Here is a 19,398-nt window from a genome sequence, read left to right on the forward strand (position 1 = left end):
TACTCGTCGACGAGAGTTGTATTATTACGTAAGGGATGTTGCTCTGCGATGGTCCGTAGAATCCGTCGCTCCGTAATACTGTCATCGTGATAACGATAGTAGTAACGTCATGCGAGTCTTAACAGTAGTGAGTTATAGTAAAACGCGCTGCGACAACTCGTGGCAAGACAACGGTCCTTAAGGATTTATATATACATATATTTTTTTTTTTTTAACATACTCGAGACGTCAACATCAACAAACGTCTTGACATCATCAAAACTAACGGGATAAGTTGATATAAATTTTTTTTTTAACTAAAAAAAAAATATCAACAATCATCGACCGGTACTTCGATGGAACTAAGACTCGTTCTGCTTGCTTTTATTATCGGTGAGTGTCATCCTATGTCAAAAAGCATGAAAAATAAAATACAAAAGTAGATTTTGTCCGTCTAAAGGCGTACTCAAAATTCTTCTTTCAACTTCCCGCTTACTCTTTTTTATATTCCTTTGTCCGCGCGTCTACGATCCGGCCTTTTCATGTCTCTGTGATGTTATATCAAGTAGAGAGAACGCGATTAATGTAAGCCAAGAGCATCTTTGTGTGTTACTGTGAACAATTGTTGTAAAAATAAATACCCATTGAATTTTGATTTTTAAAAATAAAGACTTGTTATTTTTTTTACTTAAACTTTTGTTTGTTTTCCAGTAGACTCACGGATTTTATTACGGGTTATTGCTTTATAATGATCATTACATTTTAATTTGTAAGACATATATACTTATGGCAATTGATTGTATTGCAATGACTTTTTAAAAGCGATGTACAACGATAGGGATTTTGTAAACGACCGGATGAGCGATAAGGTGCCTAATACATTGTCCTCGTGCGTGCCAAGGCTTTCGTGACTTAACTCGTGGACTCTTGCTCCTATTATATATCCATATAACTGTATACATATATATATATATACTTAGAATAGGTATGTATTTGTTTAAAGTATATCTATATATTAATATATATACAAAGTGTGGTTTACCCTCGACGGTATTTCAAATAGCTCAAGACCCACGCATCCAGTGTGGTCAGTCTGTCAAATTACGTGGCCCTGGGTTTAACATTTCACAAACATATATATACATACTTAAAAACTAATATATACATCGTTAACAATTTAGTTATATAGTTGTTGTACGGAGTGTAACAAGGGAGAATTAATAGCCCGTTAAAAAATAAAAAAATATCACCAAGGACGACTTCTTCAACCTATTACTTACCCCTGATTCCCCTCAATCGAAATTGATGTTACCTCGAATTCGTCCCTTGTGACTCGACCCAAAAGCCTCTTAAATCCCTATTTTATATATTCCCTCTTGAGCATTTTCAACAACGTAATTTTACACAATTTAAAAGTTTTGATTTTTTACATACACATTATTAATATTTTTTTTTTTTTTTTGTTACCAACACAGCCTCTGTTTTTTTTTTAATTATTTCTTAAACGTCGTAAAATTTGTTGAAATGTTTTCTTAAAAACTTTCGAACTTCATAACTTTTAAACAAATCAGCTATCAGACATGAGATTGCTCTCATTTTATAGAATTGATTTTCAATTATATTTTAGACTGGTCTCAAAGTTTGTAAACTTATATGAAAACTTAATATTTTTTTAGTTTAACCGAAAATTTTATTTTTTACCAGAAAAAAAAAAATTTTTAGAATTTTTATTTTAAATTTTTGTTGACTGTAAATTGGCCAGATTTTTAATTAATATTTGGTAATTAGTTTAATAATAACTGTAAAAAAAAAAATTTCAAGTAAAAAAAAAAATGATAAAATTTTTTTTCCGACGAAAAGTTGCCGACGAAAGGCTGAGGTAGTGAACAACGAAAAAGGGTTTGAAAATGGTGAAAAATCAAGCCCAAAAAAACTGAAATAGGCTAATTTTGGGCCTGTTTATTACACATAAAGAAATTTCTATAAAAAATTACCCAAAAAGTTTGATACTGAAGACATATGGTAAATATTTGAATTTTTCCTATGCATATTCTAAAACATACTACTCGATAGCATGTAAATGAAGTACAATTTCTGCTAAAAAATTTAGTTACCGGCTAGATGTCTTTACAATACAAAATTTTATGGGTAATTTTTATTAAAAAATTTTCTGCGTGTAATAATAAAATTTCATGGTTTTTTCGGTCAACTTTCAGCCTCTTCCAATAAAATTCTACGGTTTCGGCGTAAATTCAGCGGAATATTTTTACCCGAGAATTGTTACTTTATATTTATATATGTATGTATTTTGTCAAAGTATCACAATAAAAATCAAAAGATTAAAGTCATTGAGAGTTGAGTAATAATAAATTTTCCAAGACACAAGTGTTTCAATATAATTATCGATAAGATAAATAGCATATGTCAAGTAGCACAGAGTTCAAGTATACAAAATTAGATAGCGGGTAAAATATTTAAAATGATTAACGACGTTATATTATAAACTTATATATATATGTATGTATATATGCATATATATGTCTATGTACCACTACTGTTATTATTAGAATTTCCAATGCTTTGATTCACATCGACTCATCTTTCATAAACGAAAATCACGCCAATCTATGATTGCATAGCCGAACTAACCGGCTATGGAATTATTCAAAGCTCACTGACCAGTACCACGCTAGTACATCCGGATGAATGGTGTGGGAATTACAGAGAGACTGAACTAAAATAAAATGAACAAAAAAAAAGTATGAAAAAGAGAGCAAAAAAAAAAAAAAAGCAAAATACAAAATGAGAGAAAATACATTTTGCTTTAATTTAGCGTGATTGTTAAGCTGCTGTATTTTCTAAAGCTACAGAGAATTGGATTATTTTCGTACCCTACTGTATGCTACTCAGTTAAATGTATGTATCTACAACAGTACTGTTGTACTACTTGAATGAAAGAAACATCATTTATGAACTTGTACATTAAATTTACTTTAATGCCATTTCTAATGTATTCAACTTCCAACTAACTGTTTAATTCTGTTGAACCGTGTATTTGAGGTGACAGAGCTATAACATAATTTATTCATTTACATTGATGGAAACTGTTCATTTAATATTCTATATATAAATTACCAATATCCTGAGCATCCATTATCTATTATCTGTTTTTTAATACTATTGGAAATCTAATTATCTCTTTATTTTAATTTTTAATTATAAACTTTGTTGGATGAGTGTAGAGCAGTGAATAGTGAATGATTGAGGAAATAATTTATTTTATATGAAGGATAAAAAAATAAAAAAATACAATAAAATAAAAGTAATAAAAGTAAAAAAGGATAAAAATAAAAATAAAGAAAAAGAAAAATCAGTGAGTATAATAGGATTGAATTCACAATTTCCTCAATTCTCACGGGATTATTTGGACGACGAGAATAAGGCACTGAAGCGCTAAGAATCACAGTGTTTGGAGTTGTAAGTATAAGTATAGGTATTCTTTGCCGGTAGTGCCTGGTTTCTGTACTTATATATACGAAATCCAATCGTCGAGACTGTAAGTGTGTATGTGTGGATAAAAAAGAGAGAGTTAGGAGATAAAAATATAGTATATAGTAGAGTAATGTAAGAGCTAAAAAATCGTTTTCATTTAATACAGAGCATCCGTGATATCTTATTCAAAAGCTTTTGGCCTCTTTCAGGTATCTGCTCGGGGCTGCGCGAGGTGCGCATGCAGACACCGATGGCAGTTGAGAAGGGTAACTCGGCAGTGTTAAATTGCTGGTATGACTTAGAAGGTGCTACCCTATATGCGGTCAAGTGGTACAAAGGCGGCAGAGAGTTTTATCGTTTCACCCCAAATGAATCGCCACCGTCTAAAACATTTCCCATTGGTAATCTTCAAGTCAATGTAAGTCAATACATATCAAATTTATTCTTACTTAGAACATTCTACATTTATATAGAGCATTCGTTCAAAAATTCAGGGCTCACTGGACTATGAATTATTAAGTGCAATGAGATTTTTTAATTTTAAAATGACAAGTTTCGGCGCGGTTTTTTTAAATAATTGGACACTGTAAAAAACTTGTGTGAATGTGGATTAAATCTGGAGTCTATTTATTTATTTTATTCTTTTAGAGTGAAATTTACTCCAAAGGGAATTTATTTTATTATTAAAATTTTTAATTACACGAAAAAAACAGAATATTAATAATTAATAAATAATAATAAAAAGTGGAATCTGTTATGAATAATAAGAACTATTTTGTGCTTAATGCAAAGTAGTTTACTAATTTTTGTAGATTTTGAAAAACTACTAACAATTATTTCAAAAAGTAACTAAATATTATTACTTTTAGGTATAATACGTGACTTATTAGTGAAAGTTAATTAATTTATGGCATAATCTATTAAAAAGTAATGATTGGTCAAATTAACAATTGCTATCTTAGATACTGATTTTTCCAGCCGAAAATTCCAAAAGTTACAAACTTTTATTTTATAAATTCGATGTCACTGATCAATTATTAGCTTAAAATATCATTTATTCATCATTATAAATTAATTTACAATATACATGAATCGAATAAGTGATAATTAATAAAATGAAAAATTAGTATACTAGATACTGATTTTGTTGCTCATAAAAATACCGAAAATTTTCAACTCTTATTTTATAAATTCTATCCCATTGACTAATAATTAATATAAATTGTTATTTATTCGTTATTATAAATTAATTTATTATATACATATATCGAATAAGTGGTAAATAAAAAAATGAAAAATTCGTATACTAGATCTTTATATATTAATATGTACGTTTACTAATTTTCCGGTTCCTCACTTTTAAAATTTTTCTGTGTTTATTTAAATAGTAATAACTATAGATAGCAATTTATCGATTCTTTTTCATATTAATTTTAATATACGAAATTACAAATTTTGCTCTTCTGTGTATCAAATTTTAATACAAATAATCACCATTTTGTAATATATATAATGATCCTGATTTGACATTAGTATCGAATATCCTAATTTCAAGTCGAAAATAAACTACAATTAAAATTTTGAGCATCATTTTTTTCCGTGTATCAGACATTAATTGCAATAATTTCTTGAGTAGTAGATCAATAAAAAGTACACTATTAATTTCATACATGAATTTTTTCGGGACCAGAAGAAATTTATCACGCCGATATTTTTTCTAGTCTTAAGAAAATTTTTGTTTTCATTAATGGAAGATATTTCTTTCGCCAAAAAAATCGTTTTTTTCCTACCGAAGAATAAGAAAATTAATTTGAGTAAAACCTTAAAATTTTCGCGCTAAAAATATACAAATTTGAAAATTTCTAACCGCATAATTTTTTGTAAGAAGAAAATACATTTCTTAAATTTATTTTTTCTCAGCGTAATTTAATCGGAGTGAAAATAAAAAAATAGTAATTAAATAATTTTTTTTATCTCGGATATTATATTAAACTTTAAATTAAAACGGTTAATTACCTTCTTAAAGGGATCTTTGAAGGTTCTTTTTAAAAAAAAAGCTAGCTGTATAAGAAGTTGAAATAACCATGTGAAAGTGATAAGTAAATAAGAAATAACTCCACTTGTGATTAGTTCGTTAAGTATTTACAAGGTATAAAATATTAACATAATCTTATAATCAAAAACTTATGATAAAGTTATTAAATTTGTCATTGTCATTATATACTTAAATGAAATATTTAAATTTTTTGTTAAAATTATAGTTTCAAAATCGTTCATTAAACTTCTAAAGTTTGTACTTTAAGATGCTTTCGATTATTTTCGTGAGAAATTTTCTCACGCAAAGTTACTGGCCACAGGCAGGCTGAAAATAATTTATGCGAGGGAAAAAAAAAATTTTAAATTAATTTTCTTAATATTTAGAGTCATAACTCATTTTCCAGATAATTTTTAATATTTAATGAATTGAAATTTTTTTTTCATCAATTAAATCAAAGTAAGTTAACTCAGATTCAAAAGTTAATTTAATTTCTTTTTTTTTGCTTCAATTAATTTGCATTTTATCGAATGATACAGCTCACAGGACAATCGATAAAAACGATCATAGCAGCATCGAAAATCTTATAGAAGTTAACAGCCGCTTTTTCTATAACAAACTTATAGCTTTTGAATGTGACTAACTAATTTAATCTGCGAAGTTTATCTGAAAAGCAGTAGTTAGAAAAAAAGGAAAAAATAAAATTAAGTCATTTTTTCGTCTGCGGCTATTCAGTGAAAAGTTTAGCATTAAAATAATTAAAAACGTCTTAAAGTGTAAACGGCGGCCTAATTTCAAATCTTTTAGAAACTTAATTTTTTTGGTATTCTAACACTCCACCGTCGGCTTGTTTTAGTGAAATGTCTTTTACTAACATGTTTTTTATGTGAAAATATTTTTTTTTTTTAACCTTAAAAAGTTTATTTTTTGTGTACAAGACAAATTAAAAAAAATTAAGAACTGGCGTTTACTGCCCGTATGAAAAAAGAATATATGGTTAAAATATATAAAATCATATATGTTTGCAATTAAAAAAATATATGACATCGAATATTGTATATTATAAAAAAATCGTACAGCGATTTTGGCCGATTTAATATAAAATTATATACAGTAGTAAATATATGTATTCCATGTATGTAACTTATATATTTTTTATATGAAGTTATATATACATTTACATTTACCTTAAAATATATTGTATTGATATATTTCCTTTTATATTCGAAAAATATAAAATTTTTATATGAAATGAAATATATGATAGCATATAATTTATATTATATATGGCACCATATATTTTCTTCGTTATATTTTAGGATATATCTTATTCGGTATATGTATAAGTATATGGGTATATCATATATTCGCATCAAATTAACTAATTTTGAAAATTTTATCTGCAATTTAAAGAGTATAAACTTTTTTTTTTGATACACAATATAAATATATGTTTCAATATATGATCAAAGTATATATTTCGTATATGATACAAATATATATTTTTATGTATGAAAAAAATATAGTTTTCGTATATGACAAGAATATATATTTTCATATATAATAAAAATATATTTTTTGTATATGATTGACATATATATTATATATATGCTAAACATATACGGACTCGTATATGATGAATATTATATTTTTTAATATAAAAAAAAAAATATATCAGAAAATATAGTTAAATTGGCCACATATATTTTCTGATGTTTATCATATATTTTTACATATATTTTGATCATATATGTTATTTTCATACAGGTGGTTTTTAAAATTAACCAGTCGTAAACTTTACACGTAAAAATTATTTCTTATTATTTGGTGATAATTTTTGGTGTTCAAATAACACCACTTTCGGTGTAAATATTCTTTACTGGTGTTAAAAATATTTTTATTCACTCGACCACTACAGTTAAACAGTATATTAATTAATTAATTAATTAAGTTATTAATAATTGAAATACTGGGCGTAAAATTGTGTAATTTTTAAATAAATAATTATCCAAATTAATACACAGTAAAATTGAAATTTCCTCCAGAGAATATTCATTAAATTTTTATATTTTTTTACATGTACTATATTTTTTCCTCTGATTTCTATACATGAAATTTTTTTACACCGATTTAACACCGCGAAATTACACCACCTTCACTGGTGTTATTGCATTTAAATACCGCGCGCTATTAAATTAATGGAAATTTTAACACCGCTCTTTTTACAGTATATGATTTCAATAAAAATTACAGACTTTCGAGCACCGGGTAATCTTCAAAGGACGTAAAATCGATTCTCTAATTGTTTTCAATGAATGTAAACAGAACTGTTTTAAATGAAAAAAATGTTTACACAAAACTAAGAGTTCAATACTTACTTTAGAGATCATTTTTTTCTTTTTCAATGCTTTTTAATTCAGTGAATACAAATACGTTTTTTTTTTTCCGTATATTCTGTAATTTCTGCGCCATCGAATTCTGCATTTAATTAAATGCTCCAATAGAAAAAATTCTTATTCAAGTTTGATTAAATTTATTTTTCGTTTTATTTATTAATTGATATAAATTTCAGAGAAAATAATTTTTCATTTAATAAATATTAAAAAAAGTGAACGGAATTTAATTTTTTTGTCCTGCCATTCTGTATTAAATTGAGCAAATTGATTAAATTACACTCGAGTTTTGTAAAAACATTTTAATAAAATATATTGCATAGATAAATATATTGAAAATTTATTATTTATCGTGATATTTTATCAAAGTTTTAAATTTAAACTGTTGTGAAATGAAATAATTTAATTCAAGGAAGTTTATACGGTTTATATTTATTAAAATATATATCAAAGGTATATATTACTTTTCCAATATATGATTATAAATGGAGATTCTTAATAAAAGTTCATTCAATTTTTTTTAAATGATTAAATTTTAAAAGTATTATTTACTGTGCAAGCTTTTAACTAATAGTTATGTTGACTCACTTACAATTAATTGAAGTGAGGTTGACATTTATGAAGACAACAAAAAAAACTAGCGGATAAATTGAATAATTGATGTTAAAAGCTCCAAAGCAGTTTTTTTTCTTGTCATTTTAAAATCATATTGAGTTAAATATTTATATTTTTATATAATTCACCGCATTTAACTTTTTACAATATTTTTGAATAATTAATAAAGCTTTTAAAAATATTTTAGTGTCAATATAATATTTGCTAGTATATTAAATATTTATTAATTTGTAAATTTACTTATGGTCATAAATTTCAAAATAGCGGGTAAAATTTTTAATTAATTAAAAAGCTAAACGCCCTTGAAATATATACTGGCCAGTGTGTGTGTTTACAATATACCCTTCAAGTGAACATATAAATTTAAATATTCAAATATTTTATGACCCTTTGACATTAATTTATTTATTACCTGCCGCTCATATAATCAAATTAATATTTTCATACTTAAACGTCTATCAAAATTCAGTGAATACACTCGAGAATTTTACGGTATTTTTTACATTAGAAATTTTAAAAATTATTACACGGTTAGAAATTTTGTGTATTTGTGTTAAAAAATTATTCGGTTAAATTTTTTGTGTTGATTTTTAACACAGAAATCTGTTAATTCAACACAACTCGTTTGTGTTATTTTACTTTAACAGATTTTTTATGTTAAATCATTAGAAAATATATAATGTAAGACATTTCTTGTGTTATTCGAAAATTCACACAAAATTTGTGTTGTTTGACTAAACGTTCCCGCGCAATTCTTTATTACTATAACCAAGCAAAGCATTTTAGCAGAATTGTTTGCAGGGAAATTTGGATTATAATTTATTTACAATTAAATATATACATTTTACAATTAAATTTCGATAACTTTGATATCTTTTTGAACCGGTTCAATTGTTCGCTAAATTGACATAAGTTCTACTAAGGGTAGATCAGTATACTTGAGTTGATTAGGTTGTGTGCTTATGTTTATTAGTTGATTTTAACACGAAAAATGTGTTAAATTTACACAAATGTTCCGTTAAATGTACACAAATTTTATGTCAAAAGAACAGATTTTATGTGTTCAATTTTATTTAACATAAAAATTGTGTTAAAGATCAACACAAACGCAATGTGTTGAATTAACACAAAAATTTGTCTACACCGTTTGCAACACACAATTTGTGTTGAATTTAACACGAAATTTCTAACTGTGTAAGGGAGGCCGTCGTGCCCTGATCTCCCCTATTAGGGTTGCAGCCTATATATTATTTGAAAATTTCAAACTATAAATTATATTTTCAGGCAATATTTGAGCCAATAACACCGAGGCAAAACACGGCTTGATATTTCACACCAAGAAAATTTCACACCCCAATTCACACCAATCAAACCGTGTAAAATCCTCAGTGTCCATTTCACACTAAAAATTTTCTACATCCTACATTAATGAATGAATTAATAATAATTCTAATAACAACAGTTCTGGTATAAACAATATAATTATATATATATTTATATTTTTCATTCTCTAAATACCAAATAATATTCAGTGAATATTCATAACATCATAACTATAAGAACAAGTGTTAAAAGACTTTAGTCTCTGGCATAAAAATTTTAACAAGACTACTGTCTATAGATTTTCGATTGAATAATTTATTTTTGTCCATCGATACTGTTTTAATTTTTCTCGTTATCGAATATTAAATAATCTTTTCATAATTTACAATAACTGTCACTTGTATCACCTCAATATTTAAATGCTACAGAGCTTTTACATTATTTTTAAAATTCAATAGTTCACTTGAAGTTGATTTAACCAGACCTAAAAATTAACACTGAATTAAATATGTACCATATAAATAAAATTTAAAAAAAATTACAACTTGAAGTTTAAAAATTTTAATTAAATAAATAGTCGGATATAATCATTGATAAATTTTCTCAGTGTACTCGTGCTTAAATACACACGTCTCAGTCCGAGTATATTGTTCTCAATCTACTGGTAAATGGGAGTTAGTAGAGGGCAAAGTGTATTACACCGGGGGTAGTTTGCGTGACGACATTGAATAGGCTTAAGAACTAGTAGGTTATATCTATATATATATGTGTATATGCATATGTATGTATAATATAATATAACAAGAACAAGAATGGATACGTAAGGGGTATTATCGCAAGCCGTCTGATAAACCATCAGATATCATTGGGAGTACATTGACCGATGCGGGATATATTTCACTTATCCTCAGTGTTATTGCTTTGTTAACGTAACATAACGTTAATATTGTTATATCCTAGGTGTATCTTATGTCATTATAAATATAATCTGAGTACATAAATGTTATATATTGTGACGAGTACATAATATATTGTGGTGGTTGTTGTGCATTATGTTACGTTGTGTTAACAGAAGACCGAGAGCAATGCGACACAGGTCACTCTGGAGAATCTGGAGCTTGATGCTGCTGGTGAATACAGCTGCGAGGTATCGGCTGACGCACCATCCTTCCACACTGCTATTGTATACGCGACAATGAATGTCGCTGGTGAGTAAAAAATTATAAATAAAAAAAAAAATATTTATATACAATGGAGAATAAAAATAAAGAAAAATATATAAACTTCGGGTTATAAATATATATATATGTATGTAAATCATAAAAATAGAACAGCTACGTAAAACAATGAACGAAAATATAAATAAAAAATAAGGGACTTTAAAATAATAATAAAAAAGTATAAATAGTTAAAAAATGCGGTTTACAAAATAAATAAAAATTTTTTTTTTTTAAACTTAGTGAATAAATGTTACCTGGGATCACAGTTAAGAGCTCAGAGGCATGTCATAAAAAAAAGGGGCATCTGGTGGTGTAATTAATGAATGAAAGTACACCCACCTCGTTACAATATATACAAATAGCTGGATATACATGAATATATATATATATATATATATGTATATTTATATATATTTTGATATTTATATATACGATATTAAAGTATATAGAGTAGAGTGTATAGTAGTGCAGTGGAGCCTAATTAATGAAACGCTCTAGGTGTACCACCTCCTGGCCAGCCTGAAGTTGTAATTAATGAACGGTAAAATGTTATTATGCGGGATTTTCGAAGGGGTTGATATGTGTACACACACCGCAACCACCACTTGCCACGTACATTGGTAATGCGGCGAAACGGAGATTGATGAGTACGGAAATGTGATTAGCTTTGTGGCGAGTTTATCGTCGGGTTGTTCGTTTATAATTGATCCACAGGGAGCACTCATCTCTTCGCTCCATGTAGGCTCTCTGAACTCCAGAACTAGAGACCCTGATGATGCTACACAAGTGTACACAAACTTTAATACCCCGTCATTACTCTGTTATTTATTTATTTATGCCGCGAAACTTTATTTCCTTTTGAACTTTATTCTCTCTGGTATTTTATTTTGTTTACTGCATTTTAAAACTAACGTAAGCTCATTTAAATCCACAATCGTCCTTCTATATACGGAGAAAAAAATTAACTGATTTTTAGTAAATTTTAAAAAAAAAAGATTATAATCTGAGAAGTAATCTTTGTAATAATAATTTCTATTGATTATAAAAATTAGTGCATTCAAAATAAATTTTACTAGCGACAAATTATGATGTACCAATAATTTTTACTATTGTAATTAGTAAATATTAATTAACGCGCTTTGTGAAAGATTCTGGCGAGTAATTTTTACGATGTAATTAGTAATTTTATCTCTCGGAGTAGCAATTTGTCTTACTGACATTCTTCACGGAAAAAACAGAATATTAAAAATTAATAAATAATAGTAAAAAGTGGAATTTGTTATCAATAATTAGTACTATTATGTGCTTAATGCAAAGTAGTTTACTAATTTTTGTAGATTTCGAAAAACTACTAACAATTATTTCAAAAAGTAACTAAATATTATTACTTTTAGGTATAATACGTGACTTATTAGTGAAAGTTAATTAATTTATGACATAATCTATTAAAAAGTAATGATTGGTCGAATTAACGATTGCTATCTTAGATACTGATTTTTCCAGCCGAAAATTCCAAAAGTTACAAACTTTCATTTTATAAATTCGATGTCACTGATCAATTATTTGCTTAAAATATCATTTATTCATCATTATAAATTAATTTACAATATACATAAATCGAATAAGTGATAAATAATAAAATTAAAAATTAGTATACTAGATACTGATTTTGTTGCTCATAAAAATACTGAAAATTTTCAACTCTTATTTTATAAATTCTATCCCATTGACTAATAATTAATATAAAATGTTATTTATTCGTTATTATAAATTAATTTATTATATACATATATCGAATAAGTGGTAAATAATAAAATGAAAAATTCGTATACTAGATCTTTATATATTAATATGTACGTTTACTAATTTTTCGGTTCCTCATTTTTAAAATTTTTCTGTGTTTATTTGAATAGTAATAACTGTAAATCCCAATTTATCAATTCTTTTTCATATTAATTTTAATATACGAAATTAAAAATTTTGCTCTTCTGTGTATCAAATTTTAATACAAATAATTGCCATTTTGTAATATATATAATGATCCTAGTTTGATATTAGTATCGAATATACTAATTTTAAGTCGAAAATAAACTACAATTAAAATTTTGAGCATCATTTTTTTCCATGTAAAATGTACAGTAACCTGCGTAGAATTACATTGAACATGTAATATTTATCAACTATAAAACAAAATTTGCGACTAATGTATTAACTTTTACTAATTCTAATAACAATTTCTACTTTTCATAAGATTTAACTATTTTTTTATGAAAAAATAATATTTCTATTTTCTAAACGAAAATTTAACCAATCTGTATTGTAATTATTATAAATAAAAATGATAATTTCGCTAGTAATAATTCAAACAAAAAATGAATTTCCTACAAATTATCGTTACTTTTTTTATAAATTTTAATTTTTTAATGCGATAGAAAATTTTTCATTATGATTGTAATTATAACTTAATTTTGACCTGCATATTTCTCCACGTAGTGCTGTTTTAAATTTCTATTTTACTTTCTTACAGAATTACCCACTCAGAGACCTGAAATACATGGACTGAGGAGAAAGTACCGGATTGACGACACGCTCAGGGTTAATTGCACCCTGGGAAGAAGTAAACCTGCCGCTAATTTGACGTGGTACGTCAATGACAGGCAGGTTAGTTTAAATATTTAATTATCATATCCTAGTAAGTCGTTTGATGGACCACTGGTTTATTTAAATACCGAATTAATTCAATTAACCGAGAATTGAGGTAATTAATAATAAATGTGTGCCAAAGTTACTTCATTTAAATATATATCTGTACAAAACAACTCTATATATATATATATATATATAAATTTTATTATTAACAATGGAGTGTGTATATTATTACACCTCATATATATGTATGTATATTCAAAAGTTTTCATTTTATAGAAATACGTAATTATAATTATTACGTTTAATATTTATTATTTACATTTGAACAAAATTATGTTTTTGAAATAAAATATAATAGTATATAAATTTTAACGTGTTACCAACTTTTTGAAATATGTATTAAATTCATTTTATTATTTAAAAGTTTATTTGAATTATAAAACAAAGGAATTGAAAAGCTGCGTTAATTAATGGAGGAATATATTACATATTATCGCAATTATATGTTGATAAAAAATTCATATTTACATCATTTAAAGTATACTAAAAAAAAAAAAAAAAAAAAAAAAATTTCTAATTAGAGGAAACGAGAATGAATCTTGAAAAGAGATAAAAATAAGAATAATTATGGTAATTTGAATATTGAGGTATAAAATTAGAATAGTTTTTTTCATTGTTTCATTTCAATTAGTATTTAAATTTTTGAAATAAAATCTTGCATTTTAATTTTACGAATTATTGTTACTAAAATAAATTAATAACGGCTTATCAATAGTGAGCGATGTTAATTATGTGCTGTGAATTTAAAAAATAATTAAAAGTAGAAGCAAATAAAATATAATTTGAAATAAATAAATATGTGTTGGATTGTTGTAGAAACGGGTAAAATAAATAAATAAAACAAATATAATTTACAGCCACTACAGTCTCACGTGCGCACATACAGTCCACTTGATACAAATGATTCAGAGTGGCAGATCGCACAAACTAGCTTGCAATTTCTCGTAACGCCGGAGCACTTTATGTCGGGGAAGCTGAAGATCCGGTGCAGTGCCTCGATATACAATATATATTGGCAAAGTACTGAGGTGAGCGCGGAAGAAGAGAGGCCGAGAATTATACAATTGGAGCCAGCGGCAACTATAGTGGGCATCAATTATCTTCAACCTCCCCCTAACTTTCAGACTGGCCAACGAAAACCCGATGGACATCTCGACGTTAAAGGTAAACGACCCTATTATATATTTTATCCAATCAAACTGTCCGTGTGACCACACCCTGTCTGTTTTATATTTCTTTGTGTCGTTTCGTTACCAAATTACTTTTCCACCCCCAGCCCACCCAAAAAAATACAATAAAAATGTAAAAACAAATATTCAAATAATTTAAATGTCAAACTTTATTTATTTTTTTTTAGACATCGGATCGTCATCGTCGTCATCATCATCGTCATCGTCATCACAAGTGAGACTACGAGGATCATGGCAATTTATTTTTGAATTGCTTGTATTCCTACGACTGGCTATCATCGTCATCCATTAACAATTTAAATACCCCTACTACTTCGTAATAAAAAACAAAAAACCAAAAAAAAAAATAAATAAATAAATAAAAATAAATAAAATAAAATAAAAAAACTTCTGTATTATATGCGTGCTTTGGAGCTCTTTATATAAATTGACGTGCTTGTAAGAAAAGTTCTCGTACAATTTAACGTGTTGATTATTCAATGTCTCTCATTTTCTCTCTCTCTCTCTCTATATATATATATATTTAACAAAAAAAAATCACCACTTCCTTTTTATCCAACACATAACGGATTACAATGGATTTACGGTGGTTGACTGAGCATAATACCTCGGTTATCCACTCTGCAAATATCCAAGTTACTTTTTGGTTACTTTTATTTGAACATAAATGAAAGTTTTATGGGAATGAAAAATAAAAAATGAAAAAAAGTATAAAATTTGCAGGGTCGATTTCTCCTGTGGCGTATCCATCAGCAACACATCAGCTACCGCGTCATTCCCACTCATCCACACGGTGAAAATATCCGTCATGGATACATTCGAGTAAGTTTACGCACTGTCAGACACCCGAGTGAATGCATTACATTACCTTGTCCGTTAGATCGACGTATAATCGATACTTCAATTGATAAAAACGTCGCGGAGATAAAAAAAATGGTAAATAAAAATAAAAGAGCGGATAAAATAAAAAAATGAGGTGTTCAATGGATTTTACTATAAATTTTTGATGGTTACCAACTGGTACGGAGTTGATGGGTCGGATGAGTTGGTTCAAACGGAAGAGATGGATTCTTTCGTATGAGTTTAAATAGAGGCTGCTGTTACTGTTCCGCTATTACTGCTCCTGTTACTGCTGCTGCTGATGCTGCTGGGTCGCGACGAATCGCGGGTCCAAGCGCAGAAGCTCTGATGGCTAATCGATGTTGGCTTAAGCGACGTGTATGTGCTCAGCACGTACACCACGCGATTCCGGTGCGTATGTTACATTCGCGAGACAAGTTGATGTGAGTAGGCTACTTTGTATACATGAATAAGTATAAGCATAAACATAAGCGTAATATAGGTAGCATGCAGTGCATACATACATCAAGGAAGGAGTCAAGAGGGATATGAAGTAAAAGGAAGAGAAGATCCTCACTCTAGCAAAACTATTCCGTGGATAGCAGAGAGATGGATTGAGATGCATGAGAATCTCATACTCTGAGTTGCAGTTTCAGTTGGGTTGGGTTGGGTTCAGTTGGGTTGGGATTTTAGAGTGTGTAAAGAGCAAGTAAGAGAAAGAATGATGAGGGCCAAGGGGGCTGGGATCCAGGGAGCTGAAGAAGAGAGAAGGGTGAAAAGGGGGAGAAGAGGATGTATAGAATTGTGGGTGGAAGAAGAGTAGGAAGCAGAGAAATATTCCACCCTTCGGAAAAAGACTACTATGACTTTTCTGGAGACGATTTGTCGGGATACGAGGGCAGTCAGTGGAACGAAGTGAATCATCCCTTTTCTCAAATCGTCGGGAATGACTCGACGGAGTCATGCGCGTCGATACAGGGGTGATACTAAGAGAGACAAAAACCTCTATTGCTCGTATAAGAATTTCTGCATTGGTCTGATATAAAAGTGAATCAACAAATCGATACTATACGTGTACATATGTATGTATATATATTATGTTTATCATTACTGCTATTATTATTATTATTTTTTCATTGTTATATGGGTGTATGCATTGTAAAGGTTCACCTAATACTTATATACGATAAATTGAAAAAGTTTATCGTGTGTTTTTCTACGAGTTTATTCAATTATTTAAGTAAATAGATATAATAATAAATAAAAAAAATTAGTGACGAGACTTTAAGTCAACAATCTACCACAGACACAGGCAGACAGACATATAAATCCAGACGAATGTAGGTGTGTACATAAACGATGAACAGATCGACAGCAGAGACCTAACGGAGGGATAAAATCTATTACTTAACTTGATGAATCATCGCGACAGTCGCAGTCTAGTGTGGTCCAATCTCTCTGACTTTGGTTTTGGTACGTTGAATAAATGTAGATATATTGTAGGTATATAGCAAGAAAATGGTGACACTTGAATTAATACGATGTGAGAATGAATCCTAGTGTAGAGGGTGAAAATGGGAAATGAGCACGTGCGGGATAGGATCAAAGCCCATTTTCACTGAGTTCAAAGTACTCTCAATTCTTCAATAGCTGTTAAAGTAAGAGAAATAGTTGTGGTTGTAGTAGTAGTACTAGTGCTAGTAATAGTGGCAGTAATATGTTAGTTGAGAGAATGAGTATAAGAATAAAACTAAGAAAAGTAGATGAAATAAAATCACGGTATTATTTTTTCGACAGGTTTTCAAGAGAAGAAAAAATACGGGTGAACTTGAATAATGCAAACGTTTATTTTTATTTTTACTCTCTCAGTTTCATCCGCGTTTTTTTAACTTGCAGAAAACATAAGAGAGAATGAAAATAATATAAATGAAAGAATGATATATATGCATATAAATCGTTAAGTACAAAAGTGAGTGGATGATGTAAGTGTTGACATGATAAAAAGAAAAAAAAATAAGTATAAGTATAAGTATAAAGAATCTACTTTTCGCTTATTTCAGTCTCTGCTCTGGAGTCAATATCAGGAAGTTTTATTGCGGTCCTTGTTCAGGTCTCTGTTTTGTATGAGAAATTAATCCCAGCCGTGTGAATCATCCCTTTACATTACATTACTACCCATTGCTTACAATATATATCTCCCGTATATATTTATATAGTTATCAGTATCATAGAATATAAGATAAACGGACAATTTACCATGTCGTTTTACTCAATATCACTGTAGTTGGCCAAGTTGTTAAGAGGGTTCGCAAAAAAAGTCTAGAGTCTCAATAAATTTCGAGGTTCGTATATTTTTTTTTTTTTTTTTTTTTTTTCGTTACTTAACTTTTTATTCCGTGGCTTTACTTTTCTTAGCCCCTAAAAGCACGCCCTTTTACGTTGGACATGATGTTACATCCCAATCCCAATCTCAATTCATTGATCGCTACAACTGTACAGTATTAAAGTCTTTTGGAAGCAATAATTCATCGCAGTAGTTGCTGCTGCACTAGGACAGGGGATGACACACTCTATTTCGGTGTTATATATATTTATATACCATCCCGAAGAATAAGAACTTTTGTATCAATGACATATTTATATTTATCATCGTGAACTGTCGTACAAGTAAACTATATTTGCATATTTTCTTTTAAATTTATCCTGAACTAAAACAAGTCCATTCTTATCTCGCTCTTATAAAATATTAACAGATAAGAATCAACCAATATACGTCTGGAAATTCAACCCACGAATTTATGTAAAAATGTAATTTATATTAAAAATAATTTGAAATTGAATCTTGAGAAAATGTAATTATATTTAATTAACTGATGGATTAAACTATAAATAAAAATAGTTAATTTAATACTATAGAACATTGTGAGTTTTAGTCTGGAGATACTTTGTAGGGCATAAAGCAATTTACGTATACTCGGCGAGAGTATATTGCTGAAATATATGTATACATATAACATAGTTTAATATTAAAATTTAATTTTCCTTAGTATTAAGTGATAAATTCAAAAGATAAAAATATTTAAAGCTTAGGCTTTGGGCGACGGTAGATATTATATTTTAAACTCGAGTACTTTACATCTGATATTTCGACATAATACCTTCAATCATCCACTTGGCGGTTAGCCCACTACTTTGAATTTTATTGTCCGAGTAGGTATAGAGGTTGCAGTTATATTACACAATGCATGTAAAATGATGAACGGGAAGTGAGCATGATCACGGCTACTCTATAAAGATTGTATTTTTATTCTTTTATTAAATAACTTATATTTTTAATTTGAATATTCATGCGCGAAAAATTACTATCGTTTTAAATGCTGTGGTGGTGTGGTAAAACCAAACAACGTTCGCAGCTGCAGAAATTTAAATTTTAAAATTACTGTGGCCATGGTAAAATTGATAACGATTGTATACCACATGTTCTTACAGTATCAAATTTTTGCGTAATTTTTACTAGAAGTTTTTCTGCGTAGTACGGTTCAGCCTTAACTAAATAGTAGATATTTTTTGAACTTCCCGCTGCAAAAATTGAAAATTTTCTA

General features: G+C 28.2%; 1 protein-coding gene across 2 annotated transcripts; it reads left to right on the top strand.

Moving 5' to 3' along the window:
* On the top strand, positions 1 to 15,388 carry LOC103578140 (uncharacterized). 2 transcript variants are annotated; one of them, XM_008559110.2, is made up of 6 exons: positions 1 to 372; positions 3,681 to 3,889; positions 10,910 to 11,045; positions 13,585 to 13,718; positions 14,624 to 14,930; positions 15,124 to 15,388. In XM_008559110.2, exons 1-6 carry the CDS (start codon positions 336 to 338, stop codon positions 15,246 to 15,248), a joined length of 948 nt encoding a protein of 315 aa, XP_008557332.1. In that variant the 5' UTR covers positions 1 to 335; the 3' UTR covers positions 15,249 to 15,388. The 2 variants fall into 2 exon arrangements, with proteins under 2 accessions (XP_008557332.1, XP_008557333.1); XM_008559111.2 differs by having other exon boundaries at positions 10,913 to 11,045.
* Positions 15,389 to 19,398: the final 4,010 nt, after the last annotated feature.

Source organism: Microplitis demolitor, chromosome 4 (genome assembly GCF_026212275.2).
Source record: "Microplitis demolitor isolate Queensland-Clemson2020A chromosome 4, iyMicDemo2.1a, whole genome shotgun sequence".
Lineage (NCBI taxonomy): Eukaryota > Metazoa > Arthropoda > Insecta > Hymenoptera > Braconidae > Microplitis > Microplitis demolitor.